The sequence below is a fragment of the Primulina tabacum genome, chromosome 9 (assembly GCF_025594145.1).
Source record: "Primulina tabacum isolate GXHZ01 chromosome 9, ASM2559414v2, whole genome shotgun sequence".
Classification (NCBI taxonomy): Eukaryota; Viridiplantae; Streptophyta; class Magnoliopsida; order Lamiales; family Gesneriaceae; genus Primulina; species Primulina tabacum.
In genome coordinates, this window is record NC_134558.1 from 32,818,530 (window position 1) to 32,840,761 (window position 22,232).

At 38.0% G+C, this 22,232-nt stretch overlaps 1 protein-coding gene across 1 annotated transcript; it reads left to right on the forward strand.

Annotated features, from left to right (window-relative positions):
• Window positions 1-11,333: 11,333 nt before the first annotated feature.
• On the forward strand, window positions 11,334-12,618 carry LOC142504416 (basic leucine zipper 43-like; the record flags this gene model as incomplete). Its single annotated transcript, XM_075617287.1, has 1 exon — window positions 11,334-12,618. A coding segment is annotated over one exon (591 nt), but the record flags the coding sequence as incomplete, so codon positions are not given.
• Between the last annotated feature and the right edge of the window lie 9,614 nt (window positions 12,619-22,232).

The following is a 22,232-nucleotide window of genomic DNA, read 5'->3' on the forward strand; positions in this document are numbered from 1 at the left end:
CTGGGGAGGAGGAACTAGAAATAATAAGTTCTGATAGACTTCTGAAAATAAGTCCTGAAAATTTCTGAGATAAACTACTGTAATAGACTTCTGAAAGTTATCTACTGTAATAGACTACTGAAAATATAGACTGACTACGTACAGTTATGAAAATCAGTAGGGAAACAAATCAGAATACAATAGAGCTCTGAGTGTTTCAGCAGTATGTATATAAAAAAAAAAATTCAGTAGACCCAAAACCAGTAGCCCGAAACCAGAACAAGTAGATGGGAACCAGTAGATCTGAATGCAGAAGACTGGGTCAGTAGACTCGGAATGCAGCAGACTGGTTCTAACAGTGCTGGAAAAGCAGCAGACTGATTGCAGTAGCATCAGAATTGCAATAGACCGCGAATTTCAGCAGGCGCATGCAGTAGACCTTGCAAATGGCATGGAAGTTGAGGTGTTTTTAGCGCAAACTTGCAAACGGCCATAACTTTTGATCCAGGAGGAATTTTTACTATTAAAAGTAGGCGTTGGAAAGCTCTCGACGAGGAAGAACCTAATCTAGAACCAATCAATCATTCTAGCACCGCCGACGAACCCCAAAATCTTTCGTTAAGATAGTGATATCATCATTTCCGTAAAATTTTTCAACTTTTCGAAACTTTGAGGAATTTTCATTTCCAAACGACTTAGAAATTTTGCACCAAACTTGGTACCATTCATGTTCTTGATGTGAAGGATTTTTGGTAAATTTTTCACGCCATTTTGAGACCGAAAAATTTTTGAGTTATTTTCTCCTACTAAATGTTATAGGCATACTGATTCTGTTCATTCCAGTAATTGTCTTGATATCGTTTCTGAACCTTCACTCTCATGTTTTGGATGTAGGATATGACTGACCAGAGTAGCTACATTAAGAGCTTAGAGAAGAAGCTAGAAAAACTCAGGGAGCAAAACTACTGCCTAGAGCTGGACAAATACGAGTTAGAGCGTCGAGTAGAACACTTGAGGTGTGATGTTCAACGATATGCTCACTATCTGCATGAAGCAGAAGAGAGGAATAGGAAGACTCAGGAAGAGTTTGAGACCTCCCAAGAGACTGTTGCAGAATTCATCGAGTTACGTGATACATTAGTTGAGAAGATCCAAATACTTAAGGATCAAAATCACCAACTCGTACACCAGCATAATCAGTATAGAGAACATACTGATGCTTAGATTCAAGAGCTACAGGACACTGTCGAAGTTCTTAGCGACCAGAATGCAGTTCAGCATGGTCATATTGAACATCTTGAAACAGTGATAGCCAACCATGAAGACGAACCTGAGGAGGATCCCGAAGAAGATGAAGAAGTCGTGGAGGATCCTATGGATTTGGGATTAGGAGAAGTGATAGATTAGAACATTAGTAGTGGTTTTCTTTGTAATATCACCTGTTCCAATTGCATTGCTGTTTTCAATTTCGATGTTTCGTTGTAATTGCACTTTCTTCAGGAATCAATAAAAATCTATTTCTATCCATTGGTTTCATATTTAATTTTTGGAGCAGTTACTCGATCATTGTGATTCCTTTGTTTAGTCTCTATTCTGTCATCAACCTTAGAACTTTCATAATTGTAGAAAATGGACGGACGACCAGTTAGAAACAATCGCAATCCTCGCTACGGCAACCGCAACAACAACCTCAATGATGAGGATGCACAACAACAACCACCACAACCACCACCAGCAGTTGGCCTCAGTCAGGCGGATTTGATGGCTATAGCCACGATTGTGGCAACCACACTACAAGGGTTTGTCAACCCTAATGCTAATCAGCCACCGCCACCACCTCTAGCTCAGAATGGGACTAAGCAACACTATGAGGCTCTCCGAAGAGCAAGAGTCCCGAATTTCGACGGAAGCTCCGATCTTGAGGTCGGACAGAATTGGATGAAAGTGGTGGAGAACCATCTTCGAATACTTGAGGTTCCACAATGGGTCAAGGTAGATGTGATTACACCTTTTCTTGTGGATAAAGTAGCCAAATGGTGGGAAGGAGTCTCACCAGCTATGGTAAGGGCGGGACCTATCACTTGGCAAAGGTTCCGAGAGGCATTTCTGAAGCAGTACTTCCCGACAGCAGTTCGAGTGCAGAAGCTGTCAGAATTTGAAAGCTTGGTACAAGAACCAAACATGTCAGTGGTGGAGTATTCATCCAAGTTCCACTCATTGGGAACTTACTCCCCAACCATCATGGGAGACGAGGCCTTGAAGATACATCGCTTCAAGAAGGGATTGAACAGCCGTATTCAATCTGCCCTTGCCGTTATCGAACCCGATAGGTTTTGATGAATTGATGGGAGCCGCCATCAGGGCTGAGAATGATATTAAGAGGCGTGAAGATGAGAACAAACTCAAACGTCCTCAGCCAAGCCAGTACCAATCGGACCAGCAATTCAAGAGGCCTAGATTTTCAAGCAACCAATTTACCAGTGCTCCATCCAAAGGAACCACTTCTTCTCCATCAAGCGAAGAATGAGTCAAGTGCCAAAATTGTGAATTCAATCACACTGGTGAATGCCGTAAAAATTCTGGAGCTTGTTTCCGTTGTGGAAAGATGGGCCACCGCATTGCTCAATGTCCTTTTCCAGATCCAAGGGATGGTCCAGCAAGCGGAACAACTCCAAACAAGCCTAAGGAGAACAAGCCAAATGCTAGAGTTTATGCTATCACTCAAGAAGAGGCTGACAACTCAATGATGTCGTAGCAGGTACCATTATAATCAATGATATACCTGCGTATGTGTTATTTGATTGTGGTGCTACACATTCATTCATATCTAAGAGATTTGCCAAGAAGTTAGGAGCTAAGCCTGATAACTTAGAAGAACCATATAGAGTAGCAACTCCTGCAAACCGAATTTTAGAAACTCGTACTCTATATCGGGATATTAGTGTTCTCATAGAAGATCAGAATTTCAAGGCAAACCTGATTCAACTAAACATGGTGGAATTCGATGTAATTCTTGGAATGGATTGGTTAGCCAAGAATCATGCTTTAATAGACTGTCATGGAAAGAAGGTAACCATCCAAGCCCACAACAAGAGAAAATTTTGTTTCATGGTAAGACAAAAGAACGAAAGACTCTTCTTTCTGCGTCTCAAACTTGGAAAGCCATGAAAAGTGGAGAAGAAGTTTACCTAGCTATGTTAAGCGAGGTAAAGAAAGAAACCACACTTACGCTAGAAGAGATTTCGGTTGTACAAGAATTCCCGGATGTCTTTCCTGAAGAACTCCCTGGCGAACTTTCCGATCGCGAAGTGGAATTTGAGATTTATTTAGTGTCCAATGCTGCACCAATCTCAAAAGCACCATACCGAATGGCTCCGGCAGAGTTGAAAGAACTCAAAGAGCAACTTCAAGAATTGTTGGATACGAAGCAAATCCGACTAAGCGCATCCCCGTGGGGAGCTCCTGTTCTATTTGTAAAGAAGAAGGACGGAAGCATGATGATGTGTATTGATTACAGAGAGCTGAATAAGATCACAATCAAAAACAAGTATCCGCTTCCAAGGATAAATGACATGTTTGACCAACTTAAAGGAGCTTCAGTCTTTTCCAAGCTCGACTTAATGTCAGGCTACCACCAATTGAAGGTCAAGACAGACGATATTCCGAAGACAGCCTTCAGAACAAGATATGGACACTATGAGTTCATGGTAATGCCATTCGGATTAACCAACACTCCAGCAGTGTTCATGGATCTCATGAACAGGGTGTACAAGTCATTTCTTGACAAGTTTGTTGTGGTATTCATCGACGATATTCTGGTATATTCGTCAAGTGAAGAAGACCACAAAGAACATCTTCGTCTCACCCTCCAGACGCTGAGAGAAAAGGAACTGTACGCCAAGTTCAAGAAATGCGAATTTTGGCTAGAGAGCGTCACATTCTTGGGATACATAATATCAGCAGCAGGAGTATCTGTGGACCCTAAAAAAGTAGAGGCAATCTCAGATTGACCTAGATCAAAGAATGTGACAGAAATTCGAAGCTTCTTGGGATTAGCAGGCTATTACCGAAAATTTGTTGAAGGATTCTCTTCAATAGCCATACCCCTCACCAAGATCACACAGAAGAACTCTAAGTTTCAATGGAGTGAAAAATGTGAGCAACGCTTCGAGACTTTGAAGAAGAAGCTTACATCCACACCAGTGCTGATATTACCTATGAAAGGTAAGGACTACACCGTCTACAGTGATGCATCTAAAGAAGGTTTAGGATGTGTACTCATGCAAGAGGGAAGGGTGATAGCATACGCGTCGAGACAGTTGAAGCCGTATGAAAAGAATTACCCAACGCACGACCTCGAGCTAGCTACAATGGTCTTCGCACTAAAAATTTGGAGACATTATCTTTCTGGAGCCAAGTGTGAGATTTTCACTGATCACCAAAGTCTCAAATATTTGTTCACTCAAAAGGAACTAAATATGAGACAAAGACGATGGATCGAACTCATGAAGGATTACGACTTGTCAATAAGCTACCACCCAGGCAAAGCCAACAAGGTAGCAGATGCTTTAAGTCGAAAGAATATGAGTAATGCGATCCCGACCTCACTTTCAGCACAACCATGTCTTCGAGAGACAATCAAGATAAGTCAGGATAGAGATTCCGCTTTGGTGAAACTAAAAAGCAAGTTAAAGAAGAGAAAGCACCAGATTTCGAGACGGATAACAAAGGAATCTTGTGGATGAAAGGACGATTGTGCATACCAGACATCGATAACCTTCGACAAGAAGTAATGTCTGAGGCACATAAGTCGAAATTTTCAGTCCATCCTGGTAGTACCAAGATGTACAGAGATTTGAAGAAAAATTTTTGGTGGAGTGGAATGAAGAAAGACGTGGCAATGTTTGTTTCCAAGTGTCACGTGTGCCAGCAAGTCAGGCAAAGCACCAAAGACCTGGAGGACTTCTGCAACCTCTAGAAATTCCAGAATAGAAATGGGAACATATCTCCATGGACTTTGTTGTCGGGTTACCAAAGTCTAGACAAAGTCATGACGGCATCTAGGTAATCGTAGATAGACTGACGAAATCTGTGCATTTCTTACCTGTCCGCATGAACTATCATTTGGACAAGCTAGCCACATTGTACATGAATGAGATCGTACGATTGCATGGAGTTCCAGCTAGCATATTATCAGACAGATATCCTAGGTTTACCTTTCGATTTTGGAAGAGCTTTCAACAAGCTATGGGGACAAAAATTACTCTTAGTACAACATAACACCCTCAAACCGATGGCCAAACAGAGAGGACAATTCAAACTTTAGAAAAGATGCTGAGAGCATGTGCTCTAGACTTTAGTGGTAATTGGAGCGAACACCTACCTTTAATCGAGTTCGCCTACAATAATAGTTACCACAGCAGTATTGAGATGGCACCATACTGAAGCTCTGTATGGACGAAAATGTCGATCACCACTGTATTGGGATGAAGTAGGGGAAAAAGCCATCGTTGGACCCGAACTATTCCAAGAAACTAGTGGATAAAGTTGCTATGATCAAAGAGCGACTAAAAGCTGCACAAGATCGACAGAAAAGCTGGGCGGACATGAAAAGAAGGCCCGTGGAATTTGAAGTTGGAGAGAAGGCATAAGTGAAAGTGTCACCCATGAAGGGTGTAATCCGATTCAATAAGGCTGGGAAACTGAATTCCAGATACGTCGGACCATTTGAAATTCTTGAGAAAATGAGAACACTTGCTTATAGATTAGCATTTCCTCCCGACATGTCAAGAATTCACAATGTATTCCACGTTTCGCAGCTGAGGAGATATATTTCTGATCCAAGTCACATTTTGGAAGCTGGACCACTTCTGGTTGAGAAAAATCTAAATGAAGAGCTGAAGTATGAAGAAATTCCGATTCGAATTGTGGATTTCAAGGCCAAGTACTGAGGCGACGAACTATTCCATATGTCAAAGTACAATGGTCCAACCACACCGAAAGAGAAGCTACTTGGGAGTTGGAAGAAAAGATGCGAGCACAATACCCTTATCTCTTTGAAGATCATGTATAGCCAAGTTTCGAGGACGAAACTTCTCATAAGGAGGGAGGAATGTGAGACCCTGAAATTCCAGCAGTAGCACAGCAGTAGCAGCAGCAGCAGCTAGCTGATTTCAGTAGAAGCTATCAATTCCAGCAGCAACTCATATTTCAGAAGATGGTATTTTCCAGCAGACAAAATCTAGCAGCAGAAGAGTTCAGTAGCGAGATTCCAGCAGATAGCTACTTGTTCTGCTCAGGACTGATAACTGAAGCATTTAACAAGGAATAAAGGCTGTTAATGACAGATTATGGTCATTAATTGGAAGGCTAACAGTCAGATTTTGAACTATAAATAGCACCCTCAATCCCTGAAATTGATGTTACCAAAACCTTGAGTTATCACTTGAAATTAGAGCTAAGAGAATGCATATTTCAAAGCTGTAAAATCCAGTAGCGAGGCAACCAGATTCCAGATGACTGCAACCGAAATCCTTCAAGCAAAATACAGTAAGTGGGCTTATGTATAAATATCTTGAAACCCGTTTGATGATTTCTGTTTTAAAGCAAAGTATATTCTTGATTTCTGATATCTGAATTTGAAGTACTGAAACTTAATGAACTAATGGTAGGAATATATATTCTGAACATTACTGATTACTGATTACTGGTCTCATCCCTTAGAGGAGAGAACATACAGGGGACTGATATCAGTTTAGCAATGAAATTCACGAACGTGCTCAGTGCTTACTTGTTAAATTTTGATTACTGAATACCGAATACTGATTTCCGATTACTGATTTCTGAATACTGATTTCTGTTCTGAAATAAAAAATTTCTGTATATTATTATATTATTGTTTCTGTTGAAAACGATTTCGAAATTGGGAGTTATTCCCGCCCATGCTTACTGAGTGATAACCATATCACTCACCCACCAAACCCATCTCAGATAAGAACGAGGAAGAAAAGTTAGAAGAAGAAGAGCAGATTCAATTCTGGGGCTGGTGAAGAAGATCGTTGTTTATCAGCTCTGATTTATATTTTATATTCCGCTGCATATGTTCAGACATTGTATTTCTCGTTTTACATTTCCGCTGTAAAACATTATTAGTTGAGTTGTATCAGACATTGAATATTCGTATTATGAATAAAAGACTGGTTTCTGAATTTTGTACTTCTGAGGCTTGTTGTTTTCGAATGTAAATTGGAAAGCAACGCCGGTGTCAACCAACCCCCGTCCTGGGGCAGTGACAATTATCCTTACAAGATCTGTCAAAAATTGATACGCATGTGCTAAATATTGAAAGAATAGGTTTGATTTAAGTCTTGCATATTGAAAGCTTGAATCTTGTTAATTGGATATTTGTTCGTGGTAGTTTTTTCTGTCTTGTGAAATTGCATATATATACTTGAAAAGCTCCAATGGTCGGAAAAAATTTTCAACCATCATTTGTACTAACTCCCGATATAATGATATTGTGTTTGGCTAAGCGTGCATGAATAAGAACAGTACTGAGATTAGTGACCTCTGGAAAGTTCTCGTGCTTCAAGCTACTGGCGTAATACCGCTTGATCTGGTTGGCTAGCTGGACAGTAAAAAAGTAACATCAGATCTTAATATATTTCAAATATAGTGAATATTATTATTACTATTATTTTATGAGCAACTATTAAACATTATAATTGTATTTTAAATTTTTTATATTCATAATATAATATTTTGGAGAGAAAATTCGTCTCACAAATAAAAAATCCAACTCCGTCCCTGTTTAAATTTAACATGACTAGTAGAGCTGGATATGTTTTAGCTTAACTATCTTAAAAAATAATCAACATATAAAGATTTTATATTAAAAGTTAATGATTCAACATTATAATTTCCCACTTGTCATTAACGTCCATAAAGGGACACTTCATAATTTAGTTGGCAAAAACACACTTTATGTTAAGGCCATTTATATCCTGGAAAAAGACCATACTACCCTCAGAGTGTCTACACATGTTACAGGCACATATTATATATAAACAAATTTCGAATTCATGATAAAGACCATACTACCCTCACAGTGTATACACATGTTACAGGCACATATTATAAATTCAAAATACGCTCGAACAAAAACAATCTAAAATACTATAATATTCTCATTGCTACAATATCCAATAGCTCAATTTTAATTTGGCTAAATTTGAACAATTAAATCTAACATTAAGATATTATTTTTATCCTTGCAAGAACCGAACATTAAAGTATTAGATGTTATTTGACGTGAATGATGAGATATTAGTTGATTATATATATTTGTTTCATTAAACGTTTTACTCGATTTAAACAAAGACTTAGAGTTATATCATTCATATATCACACATCATTTGTCGTCTCATCTTACAAACAATACGGTATGTTAAAGTTTACAATCGTCATGGAAATTTAGGTAGCAGACGTGAGCATCATAAAGCATAAAAATTAAGATGGGGCCGTCTATCCCAAATCCAAGTGCCCTTTGAGTCATCAAATATTTATTAAAATAGATATGTTGTTTTCATTTTCTTTAAAAAAGATTTATCTCAGAATAAAAAAAAGATTTCGTCATCAATCACAAGTACCTCATTGTCAATATTGAGATTTTTAATATAATTTCGAGAATTTCATGCTTTTAAAAAGATGGCTCGTTGATATTGACTTCTAAACAATTTTCTCTCTTTCACAAATTCTATGGCTAAATAATTACATCCCATCATCGCAAACTTTTAATCCATATAAATCCCCACGATCGCAAACTCTTTTTTTTTTTTCCCTCAAATTGAATGTTTATTATTTCAAATTTAGGAGGTTCAAAATTAATTGTTAAAACCGACAAATTTTCTGTGATTAGCTATCTATATTTTTATCCGTAAAATAAACACTAATAAAATATACTGTACAAAAACATTCAACATACTCAGATCGATAGCATCTGTCAAATATAGTCAAATGGGATTTGGATCCTCTGCTGTGGTTGAAAACACATGACATGGTACTGTACAATTTTTACACGAGATGATCAGTTGATCATATGATGGAAATCACATAAATTTGAAAAATTGTCAGACGTCACGAGATGATCAGCTGATCATCTCGTGTAAAAAGAGCACATTACATGTTCAGCCACAGTAGAGGATCCAAATTCAGCCAAATGACTATCTAAAAACATGGATCAATGACTTCAAAAAACTAGTTACCGTTTGGACAAGTACTTATAAAACGTTTACAAAAAAATTTATAAAAAGGTTTAAAATTTGCTTTAAGAATATATATGTGTTTGAACAACTATTCCATAAAAATATTTTTATATTTAAAAATAATTAAGAAAATGTTTGAATAAATATTCTATAAAACCTTTTATTTTTATTTATTTTTTCTCATTTTCTTCTTGTTTGAGATTAATTACCCATTTGACCCATGCTATTATATTTTATTTTATTTTTTAAAAATATCTCTCAATTATTTTTTAAAAACTATACTCAGAGAACAAATTTTAAAATAAAAATTCATTAACTCCTTACAAAATTTTTGTCCACACACATCCCTTAAGTTTTTTTCACTTATAAAACACTAATAACGTTTTTATAATACTTATCGAGATATAGTTCTTTGCCCTTCAAATATAATTCGTCGTGCTAGGACATAGTAAAGAGTCGAGCTTTCACCAGCCGCTATGTGTCTATGTACCAATCTACACCATATATAAAGAAAGCGTCTATAAATTATATATTTAAATCCATAAATAAAGCTTTATTATAATTTTTAATAAAAATATTGTGACAAAAATATATAATGATAAATTAAATTAAATATATAGTAAACAGTCGAGCTTTCACCAATCAAATGACCCATGATCGTTACATGATAAATGCATATTAAATTTATGAATTTTTAATTAGATGCATTGATTCCCTGTTGCATGACATTAACCTCACCTAAGTTTGTTCCATCCATGGTAATGACATGTTACATCTACAGAAGAACCATTGATGAACCAAATAATTATTGCATAAGAAAATGGCCCCAATCATTTACGTGCAACTGACATACATCACCCATTTTATCTGTTTTTCAAAACGGATGTCTCTTTGTTATTTATGTAAGCCTTCTTAAAATTTTCCTACTAAATATTTGTTCGTTCTTGTACACGATATGTGATGATCGAAATATGTGAATGAATGAATAAATAAGTGGTAAAAAAAATCGGCTGAATATAGCTAATATAATAGTATGATTTAAGAGTAGATCTTTTGTGAGACGGTCTCACGAATCTTTATCTGTGAGACGGGTCAACCCTACCGATGCACAATAAAAAGTAATACTCTTTGCATAAAAAGTAATAATTTTTCATGGATGACCCAAATAAGAGATCTGTCTCATAAAATATGACCCGTGAGATCGTCTCACACAAGTTTTTGCAATGATTTAATTATATGGTGTTGTTGAGTAGGTTAAATATAAGTTGAATAATTGCAATGATTATCTTATTAAGCACACCAAAACATGAGTCTTCCTATTGTCAGTCTGTGACATAAACATGCATGATATACAAGACTCAAATGCAAAATTTTAAATTTTCTTGTAACATATGTGGTGAAAATTCTAATTTCGTATGTATAATATAAAAAACATATAAATGTATGTTGAGAATGTGTAATCAAAGTCTCCTCAAATATAAACATATGTCCTCGAATCGGGTTACTCTTTTTCACTGCGTGGGACTCACCTAACTCGAGAGCTCATAGCGGGTTTTACTGGGAGTTCTTACCTCATTTATTTAAGTATCCGATGATTTTACTCACATTGCTTGAACTCGATTATGACTCTAATATCACTTGTTGTATTATGAAACACTCATATGTCTATAATGATATGATATTATTCACTTTGGGCATAAACTCTCGTGGATTTATTTTTGAACTTTACCCAAAAGACGTCATGCCAATAAAAATATTATTTCATCTTATTGACTCTTGATTTTTCTCTTGATATTCTAATTTGAGAATTTGGTATTATTTTTAACTATAAGATGGAATAATATCTTTGAGACTTTGGTTGTATTTTTAACAATATCTACATAAAAATAAACAATTGTCTCTATGCATAGTTTGTAATTACTCGCTATTTTATTGGTCGAAAAACAAATCTTAAATCCAATGAGCTCACTCGAATGTCTAAAACTTCTCCTATAAATCCCTTGCCCTCTTAATTCATGCATTGTCCCCTACCACCACAAAATCATCCAGCAAAAAAACAAGCCTACATCAGTACAACACTTCTCGTAAAATATACCAATATTCTATCTAATTAAATTCCAAGGAATGAACTATTTTCCTGATGAGAACCCTTCGATCCCCTCCCACTTAAACTTGGATCAAAGCAGTTCAAGATCGATTCTTGATCTCAACAAAATCAACTTCCGGAATCATCAAACTTCCCTTCCCATCGAAGAATTCGTCACCCGGAACTCTTTGAGCATGAGCACTAACTCGACTTCTGATGAAGCGGAAGACCAGTATCAGCTAAGCAACATCATCGACGAGAGGAAGAAGAGGAGGATGATATCAAACAGGGAATCGGCTCGGCGATCAAGGATGCGTAAGCAGAGGCACCTTGACGAGCTCCGGTCTCATATTCTTCATATGAGGACCGAGCATCACAATCTCATCGATAAAATGAATATCCTTTCCGAGAGCCACGAAAAAATTCTTCACGAAAACTCGAGGCTCAAAAAAGAAACATCCGATCTTCGTGAAATGGTGACAGAACTTTTGGTTAGCAATTCTTACAACGTATTTAGAGATCTTGATCAGGAAGATGAATCATGCAACACAGCTCACGTCAGGGCAGAATTCACGAACCCCTCCGTCACCGCCTAAATAATTAATTCTGGGACAATAAACTTTTTTACTAATTAACTGAGCGAGGGGAGTGGGCGAGTACTAAGCCATTTTTACCTTCTTTAATTTGTATCGGGTACTGTTTCAGCTTTTTAAGTGGAAATCAACGTAAAAAACTAAGTTAACTAATTCATCTCGCCGCATATTATCCAACTCTTAGTGCTGAAAAACATAATGACCCATATTGGAGTGAGATCTTTTTCCCCACTTTTGGATACAAAACCAGGATCTCTGAAACGGGGCTCGTTTTTTCAGAACTAAGCAGTGTGGCAAGTAATTGATCGATGATAATTCAAAAGATTCAAACAATATAATATATGTAAAGAGGGTGATGATTGTCCCAGACAAAATTATAGATAAAATATATTTAATTTGTTCAGACAAAATAAGTAGGATACAGAAAATAAATAATAATGAAATAATGAAACTAGGAAGTACAGAAAATAAATTACAAATATTCAAAAATGAAATATATTCATGCTACTATTATATATATATATATTCTTCCCACTGAAAGGAACACATCGAATTTTTTTTATGCCCGAGCCAGACTAACAATCGATACCTTATCATGGGTATTTACAAAAACTCGTTTTAATTAATTGTCTAGAAGTTTACAGCTTGATTAGACCACTGGTACTAATTGCTAATACGACCATTTTTTACCGAGGATCCTTTGACCTAGTGGCAAACATAATGTCCTAATATCCATTTTTAGTTTAATTTATGTTCAAATCTCATTTGTGTGGGTAATAATTAGAATTAGAATTTAGATAGAAAATTTTCCGCTCTTTGGCAGTATGCATGTCCAAGACATCCACTTACTTTTCTAAAACTAAGCTTGATTAGGATAACCATGCACTTGCTAGTATTGATCATGCATATATATATGTACTCTTTTTTAAGCATTTGTGTACAAAGCAAATATGATCATCTTATATAGTTACATTTATATACAAGGGTTCAACTGATCTTCAATCAATTTCTATCGATCCGAAACTCTAGAGGATCATTCTTTAAATTAATCAAGATTATGAAATAGAGGGTTTTGGCATTTTTATTAATAATGTTTCTCTTCTATTTTTGCTCTCACTCCAGTACCAATAATTTTTGGACAATACTGTCAGTCCATCTATTTTACGATATGGTTGCATTTTGATATAAAGATTTGGATTTTTGGGAAGATTTCAAATCAAAAGAATTGAAATAAATGGAATTCTAAATTCTAATAACTAGGAAAAAGTTTCTGGTCTTTTGCGAAAAATTCTGACCTTAGTCTGCCCTCGATAATGGACTGAAAAATCACATGATGCGCGCTGTTGGCTGCAAACTTGTTAATGTCGGACAGATTTGCTTAGTTTAATTTGTTTTAGCTTTGTTCCGATTGCGGCTAAGCCGTAGTTTGGTTGTGTTAGATTAAGATAGCAACTTTGAGGTCTCCTATTCGGATTCCTCGTTGATTGCTGGTTTAATAACAAGGCAATAACTATGCAATTAATCAAACATATTTGTAGTATACAAATAAGTTCTATTATATATCAATCAATCAAAATAAAATATGCTATAATAGTACTTTTTATGACGTGAAAACTAGCTTTTTATGACACATAGCATTCAGTTTTCGGCGGTGGTTAATATTGCTGATGCTCAAGTGTCTCTTTTCTCTTCTTGCAGATTAAACTTTTTTCAACAATCATTCATGTCGCTCCGCAAGAATCCAATGTCATTAGTCACCCGAGCTGTGCATACAGTGACGATATCGAATGTTCACTCGAGAAACGCAGGCAACTCCGAGGTCGAACAGTGGGAAAAAAACACCAGGAAACATGATACACATTGAGTAGCTCTGGATAAATCAGGCTCCAAGTGCTGGAAACATCGCCCCATCATCCGTGTACTGCTTGGAGCAGCATGCAAAGGCAATGGGACAAATGGTGGTGAAGATGATGTCAATAGTGGATCGGATCATGATTCGAGAAGCTACCATAAGAAGAGAAACACTTGAAAAGGCACCCCACTATCATTAGTCCTGCTACTGTTTTCGTCTTTTCGGTGAAGCAATCATTGTGAAGAATTTTGGTTAATCTAATCACTAATCTTGATGAACCAAGTTTTTTTACAAAAGAAATATATGCGATCCATGGGTTTTCTATCAAGTATCAAATATTACACTCTTTTTGGACTTGTACTTGTGCGGATGATGTTAGAGATTTTTCTCAAAAAATCATGTTTTCACGTATATATAACATGATATATAATATGCGAAAGCGGATCGAGAATTACCTCCGACCATTGAAAATTTTTTATTTCTCTGATTTTTTCTTCTCGGTTGATGCCTTCTAAGCACTCCACCCTCTCGATAGATGGTTGTATATTTCTTATGACTGCTATTTATAGGCATTTCTCATACCATCGATTAGTGTATCGGGAGCCAAGATTCAGAAGAAGAAACGTATACGCATCTCAGTTTCTAAAATTGAGCACGTTGTCAAACGTTGTAGGCAATGACCGTGGTCATTTCCTACACGTCTGTTCTTCTTCTGATATGTGTCACATTTTCTTACAGACTGAAACTGAAACATGCATGTTAAAAGTATATATGCAATATCTCTCAAGCCGGTTTCGTCGTTGTTTCATCCCTAGTGTAACTTGATTTGGAACTATTATATGAGTTGAATTCCACAAAAAATCATCTAATCTATCTGAATAAAATTGAACGTGAATGCGTTACAGTCGAATTCTAGCCCGAATGCATGTAAAACTGTTGCTCGATCTCGTGACATAGCTTGCAGCTAACAGTATTGAAATGAATTTCGATTTATTTTTACAAAATCAGAGAGTGAAATAGAATAAATCAATCATATATACATTTTATCTTTTCCGACTTCCTAGAATATATAGCAATATTACTGATCCCCTTCTACGCCAACTCGGTGACCAATCTCTTCATCGCAGCCTTCCCCAACCCAATCCCCTGGAAACTGGGGTGCACCACCACATCCCAGATTATCGCGTTCAACACCCCGTCCCCGTCGCTCTAGCAAATGCCACCGGCTTCCGTGACTTCTCGTACACCTCATAATTTGATCTATTGGCGAATAGAATCCAAATATTAATATTGAGTTGTGATGAATTTAAAGCAACAATATCATATGATAGATTGAACCAAACTAGTAAACATCTTAATAAGATTCGATTTGATATAATGGTCAAATCATAAGTTACTCTGTTAATTAATTTTTTATAAACTTCATCACGATGACACTATTTGTCTTCCACCTAATCGTTCGAGTTCGGTTCGAATTAATAATATTTGAGTTCGAGCTCGATTTGAAGCTCTGAGTTTTTTTTAAAAAAAATTTGCTCGAGTTCGGCTCTAAAGGAAGTTCAAATTCAAGTTCGACTCGAAATCTTCGAACCTATTCACAAACTATTCAAAATATTGTTCGGATAGTAATGTTCGACAATGAAGGTTCGAAAACTCGAAAAGTCCTAAAACTCGAAATATATATAATATATATAATTGTATTATATTAATAAAAAAAACTCGCGAGTGGTTCACAAACTATCAAGCAAAATACTTTTAGGTCGAGTTCGGCCTGAAAAAAGTTCGAACATGTTCGAGTTCGACTCGATTTCGATAAATTTGAATATGAATCAAATATTTATCGATTAAGCTCAAAAAATTCGTGATTCAGCTCAATTCGATTAGAGTCCTAATTTCAAACATCTTGGATCTCGTTATTTCTGACAGATTTAGAAGTATTAATCATGTGAGTAGAAATTCCAATAAAGTTTCTCATAAAATAGCACATTTTGCATTGTCTCGCCCTTCCCTTTTGTATTGGGTTGATAGGTTTATACCCATCTAAATTCACGGATGAAGCTACGTTTGACTTATCTAATGCATAATTTATCTTCTTGTAAAAAAAAAAAAAAACACACACATACACACACACAGTCCACCATGTAATTTTTACTCATAGGCCACAATCTACTGTTCATTCACCAAATATGGTAAAGACCACACCAACGTAGTGACAAATTTACAAGTGTCTTGATTATAAATAATAAATACAATAAACCCTCACAAGTGTGCGTAACTATGCAAACTGAAGTACCAAGATCATGCAAATGAGAAAAACCCACAATTACAAGATTTTGAGTTCGAATATATATGATATAACTACATCTTTGTGCACTTGGTTAAGTTCGAATATATTATTTTCGTTTTTTCACGTTGTCGTCATACGTTTTTTTTAATGGTGTAAGAACCTACAACCGCTTATTTCTTATGTCACTACAGATATAAATTAGATTGAACGATCTTATGGATATAAACATATGAAACTGTCTCACAAGACATAAAGAATTATTAACTTCCAAATCTATTTAAATATCATCTTTTGTGATAAGATCACCCCAAGCAAAGAATATGCGTAACCAAATTAACGAAGCAGCGAAATGGCCCCAAAGGCCCAAGTACGTATCAAGTCAATTACGACTTTAGTACATTCCATTATTATTTTCATTTTCGAAAGTTCAAATTATGATATTACAAAAAATAATTTGAAATTAAATTTATTTTATATTATGATCGTGTTCACTCTAAAAACAAGTACAGAAAGGATTCCTCATTTATGTCTCTAATGTAAAGGAACCACTTCAAAAGTTGATGATACTATTAATTTAAGGGACTAAACAGGAAAGAAATCACCTTCCAGTGTATAGTTTTAATTCATGATCCCGAGTCCTTCGTCCATTCTATCCAAAACTTTGTGTTGTTATCATTCTTGCCAAAGCAGGTTCATGACCAGATCAGTTAGCAAAGGAGATACCGTTGACAGGCGGTTTGGTAGGCGAAGAATCCGTTTGCCTTGCAATTCTGCTATCCGCATTACTTTTTTGGCCTTCAAGTCTTGCTTATGTTGAAGCATACAGGAGTTAAGATGGCCAGCTCATTTGGGGAAGGGGTTAAAGGGATCACTTTGTTGCTTAAGACTCTTTGTTTAGCCCATTAATCCATTGATAGTCATAATGTTAAGCCAAGTCCTCTGTCGTGAGTGAAACTAAATTCATCTCTCTACGGAGTCTTTATCTGAAGACATTGTCGTCTATCAGCATAAGTTTTATTACGACCCCCACTGTCTATGATTTCTTGAACCATGAATATGGGTATTTTCGAATATTTGAACTTGGATAGTGATGATACCAACTTTTTCCTGGGTCTGGTCTGGTGAGCTTGAGCTTCAGATCAACAATGTTTGAACCGGAGCGGAGGGAGCACCACCGGTTTATACAGACTAATGGGTACTGGAAGGTGTCGAAAATTTTTCCGACACGACCACTTCGACCTTTTGATCGGATTTAGGAACAGAGAAATGGGAAGATGTGATAGGTGGAAGTTAATATCTTGATCCCCTTCACCATGAAACATATATGAGTATTTATAGTGGTTGAGAGAACTTCTTCCCATACCGTGCCGAAGTCTATTTTAGGTAAATTTCCTTATAAAATTAAATTCTTCTCCCATCACTGCCAATCCGGGCCGGCTTCCTCGTCGCATCTAATCATACGGCGAGATTCTAGCCTATTTAAAGATTATTCACGTTTTTGACATGTGACAAAGTTCTTAGGATAGGAACAAGTCGGGCCTGAGATTCATGTCACAAGCATCTGTGCTTGACAGAACCCTGCTCTAAACGCTGATTGGGCTCGGATACGTGTGATTCGGCTACCCGGGCTCGGACGAGCGCTAGGGCTCGGCCGGGCACCAGGGCTCGGCCACAGGGGCTTGGCCGAGACCTACCCTGGTGCCCGGCCACTAGTGCTCGGCCGAGCACTAGGGCTCGGCCTCTAGTGCTCGGCCGAGCTCTACCTCGGGCTCGGTCGAGCCCTACACTGGTGACAGAGCTCGACCGAGCATCAAGGCTCGGTCCTCAGGGGTGTGGCTGGGCTTGGTGCTCGACCGATGTGTTCAAGAAGAACGGCTGAGCTCGTTTATAGATGGTATCGAATTCGGACAAGTCGTGCTCGACGGGTTACGTTTAAGGTCCTCGGGATGAAAACTCAAGCGCGGTGGCATATTTTGGGGGCATCAGATAGTTTAGCATTTCTCTTTCTGTGTTTATGTATTAATGTATGTGTATATGTTGTGATGCATGTCTTCATCCATCCGTATGTTTTCTTTTGGGTTGTTGTGGAAACAGTCTACCTCATTCTTGGAATAAATATGAATATTCAAATTAATGTGTCAGGCAGGGCATAATCTGTCACGCCCCGAGACCGGGGTTGGTCGACACCGGCGTTGTTCATCAATCACACAATCGAAAAACAACCAGCCTCGTAGCACAGTATAAACCGAAACCAGTTTATTTCATAAATTCGCAAAAAAAACAACCATTGTCTTTACAACTGACAAATGAAATAACTAAAACGACAGAGTTTATAATGCGGAAACGAAAAAAATAACTTGAACTAAATTCCTTTAGTGTTCACCATCCCCAAAACTGTTCGGACTCCTCATCCTCGAGTTCTTCTTCGGGCTTATCTGGGAAGGTTGTAAGGGGGGTGAGTATTTGGGGAATACTCAGCAAGTGGGGGAATATCGAGCACAATAAAACAACATGCATAAATTTCAAAAGAAAACACATACTGGCATAATAATGTTCACATGCATAACCTTTACCAAGCACTGCGATTTATCTACTTTCTATGGTTTACTAACGTCAGTCCCTAATTTTTACTCCTCTAAGGGGGCGAGGCCGTATAGCGGTTATGTCCCCCACCGCGTAAGGGTACGTCATAGTTGGGATTCCCACCCATATACGGTTGACTCCTCACAGTGCTAAAAACGTATGACAATGCAAGAACGGGGTATAAGAAAGATTGTACTCGATTCTCAAATTTTCTTTCAAAATTTCGAAAAAATCCCATATGCATAACCTAAATTTTAAACATTAAAAATAGCCCACTTACCTTAAACTTCTTGAAGAAAAACGTGAAAACCACGGTGGCTGGACTGCGGCAGCGCTTCGCTGTGCTCGAAAATTCCTAAGGAGACTAGGCACTATTTTCGAAATTTGAGTGTGTTGTGTGAGGTGTGATTTTCGAATACAGGGCCCTCCTATTTATAGGGGTTGGCTGCTATCGGGATCGAGTGGTATCGCGTTGAAATCTAACTTAAATCTTTTATCTCGAATCGTGATATATCTATCTGTCATTTGTTCGAAATTTAAATATTTTATCCCATGCAAATCTCGAAATCTGCATATATATACACTGATAAATTTCGAATTCTAGAGATTTTATTATCATTTGTGTGATTTATATCCCGGTATCTCCATATCAACTCAAATCTTAGACATTTATCTGCGAAATTTCAAATAATATACACGATATTATTATTATTCAATCTTGGTAAAATCTTACAAATCTCATATCCTCAAATGAGATAAATCCTGGTATACAAAATATAATATCGTTATAAAAACTTAAATGATAAAGCTTAAAATTCTTGGATTTTACATCCCTCCCTCCTTATGGGAAATTTCGTCCTCGAAACTTGGGTTGGCTTGGTCTCCGAAGAGGTACGGGTACTGGTTTCTCATCCTTTCTTCTAGCTCCCACGTAGCTTCTCTTTCGTTGTGGTTCGACCATTGTACCTTGACGAAGGGAATAATTCGTCGTCTTGGCACTTGGTCCTTGGTGTCCACAATTCTAATGGGAACTTCTTCGTACTTCAGCTCATCTCCCAAGTTACTTTCGATCATGAGCGACTCTGCTTCTAACACGTGGTTTGGGTCCGAGATGTATTTCCGTAGTTGGGACACGTGGAAAACGTTGTGAATTCTAGACATGCTTGGTGACATGGCCAATCTGTATGCTAGTGTGCCCACTTTTTCCAAAATCTCAAAGGGTCCTACGTAACGAGGGTTTAGCTTCCCAGCTTTACTGAATCGGACAACTCCTTTCATAGGCGATACTTTAACGTAGGCCTTCTCACCAACGTTGAACTCCACTGGCCTTCTTTTGAGATCTGCCCAACTCTTTTGTCGGTCTTGAGCTGCCTTGAGTTTTTCTCGAACAACTGTAACCTTGTCTACTGTTATATGTACGAGCTCGGGTCCTACTACTGCTTTTTCTCCCACTTCATCCCAATAAAGTGGTGATCGACATTTCCTTCCATAAAGAGCTTCGTATGGGGCCATTCCGATGCTGCTGTGATAGCTGTTGTTGTAAGCAAACTCAATTAAAGGTAGATGAGTGCTCCAATTGCTACTGAATTCAAGAGTGCATGCTCGCAGCATATCTTCCAAAGTTTGGATGGTTCTCTCCGTTTGTCCATCGGTTTGAGGATGATAGGCCGTACTTAGGGTTACTTTCGTTCTCATGGCCTCTTGAAAGCTCTTCCAAAAGCGCGAGACGAACCTTGGGTCTCTGTCAGACAGGATGCTCACTGGTACTCCATGAAGTCTTACAATATTGTCCATGTACAGTGTAGCTAATTTGCCCAGATTGTAGTTCATACTGACGGGTAGGAAGTGTGCAGATTTTGTAAGTCTATCTACAATTACCCATATTCCGTCTTGACCTTGCCTCGACTTTGGTAATCCTACCACAAAGTCCATGGAGATATGGTCCCACTTCCACTCAGGTATCTCCAACGGTTGCAATAATCCTCCGGGTCGCTGGTGCTCTGCTTTGACCTGTTGACAAACCTGACACTTAGAGACGAACACTGCCACATCTCTTTTCATTCCGTTCCACCAAAAATTCCTCTTAAGGTCTCTGTACATTTTCGTACTCCCTGGATGGACTGAAAACTTGGACTTGTGTGCTTCTGATAATATTTCTTGGCGGAGGTTATCGCTGTCTGGTACCCACAGTCGTCCTTTCATCCAAACGACTCCCTTGTCATCAATTTGTAGATCTTGAGACTTCCCATTTTCGACTTGTTCCTTAATTTTCTTTAGTTCAGGGTCTCGATCCTGGTTTATCTTGACGGTCTCTTGCAGACATGACCGAGCGGAGAGTGAAGCCAGAGTGATCTTGTTTCCACTTTTCCGACTCAGAGCATCGGCCACTTTGTTCGCTTTACCTGGGTGGTAACTTATAGTCAAGTCGTAATCTTTCAATAGTTCAATCCACCGTCTTTGCCTCATGTTCAGTTCTTTCTGGGTGAACATGTACTTGAGACTCTGGTGATCTGTGAAAATTTCGCACTTGGCACCATAGAGATAGTGCCTCCAAATTTTTAAGGCAAAGACAACTGCTGCTAGCTCCAGATCGTGCGTAGGATAATTCTGCTCGTGCGGTTTCAACTGCCTTGATGCGTAGGCGATCACTCTTCCCTCTTGCATGAGTACGCATCACAGACCTTCCTTAGAAGCGTCACTGTAGATGGTGAATTCCTTGTCTTCAGTGGGTAAGGCTAGTACTGGCGTGGATGCGAGCTTTTATTTTAATGTCTGAAAACTTTTCTCGCAACCTTCGTCCCTGACGAACTTGGAATTCTTCTGAGTGAGTTTAGTCAGTGGTATGGCGATTGAAGAGAACCCTTAAACGAACTTTCTGTAATAACCTGCTAGTCCAAGGAAGCTTCTGATGTCGGTGGCGTTCTTAGGTTTTGGCCACTCTGTAATTGCTTCCACTTTCTTGGGATCCACTAATACTCCTGCTTCAGAGATTATGTGTCCCAAAAAGGATACACTCTTAAGCCAGAACTCACATTTCTTAAACTTAGCATATAGCTCTTTCTCCCTCAGTGTCTGTAGTGCAAGGCGGAGGTACTCTTCATGTTCTTCGTCGTTGGGCGAATAAATGAGGATGTCATCAATAAATACCACTACGAACCGGTCCAGAAATGGTTTGAACACTCTGTTCATTAGGTCCATAAAGGCTGCAGGCGCATTGGTCAACCCAAAAGGCATCACTGTGAACTCATAATGCCCATATCTTGTCCGAAAAGCTGTTTTGGAGATATCTTCAGCCCTGACCTTCAGTTGGTGGTATCCAGTCCTCAGATCCAATTTAGAAAAGACTGCGGCTCCCTTGAGCTGGTCAAATAGATCGTCTATTCTCGGAAGAGGGTACTTGTTCTTGATAGTGATCTTGTTCAGTTCCCTATAGTCGATGCACAATCTCATACTCCCATCTTTCTTCTTCACAAAGAGTACTGGCGCTCCCCATGGGGACACACTAGGTCGAATTTTCTTTTTGTCCAGCAATTCTTGGAGTTGCTCTTTTAGCTCCTTGAGTTCAGCTGGCGCCATCCTGTAAGGTGCT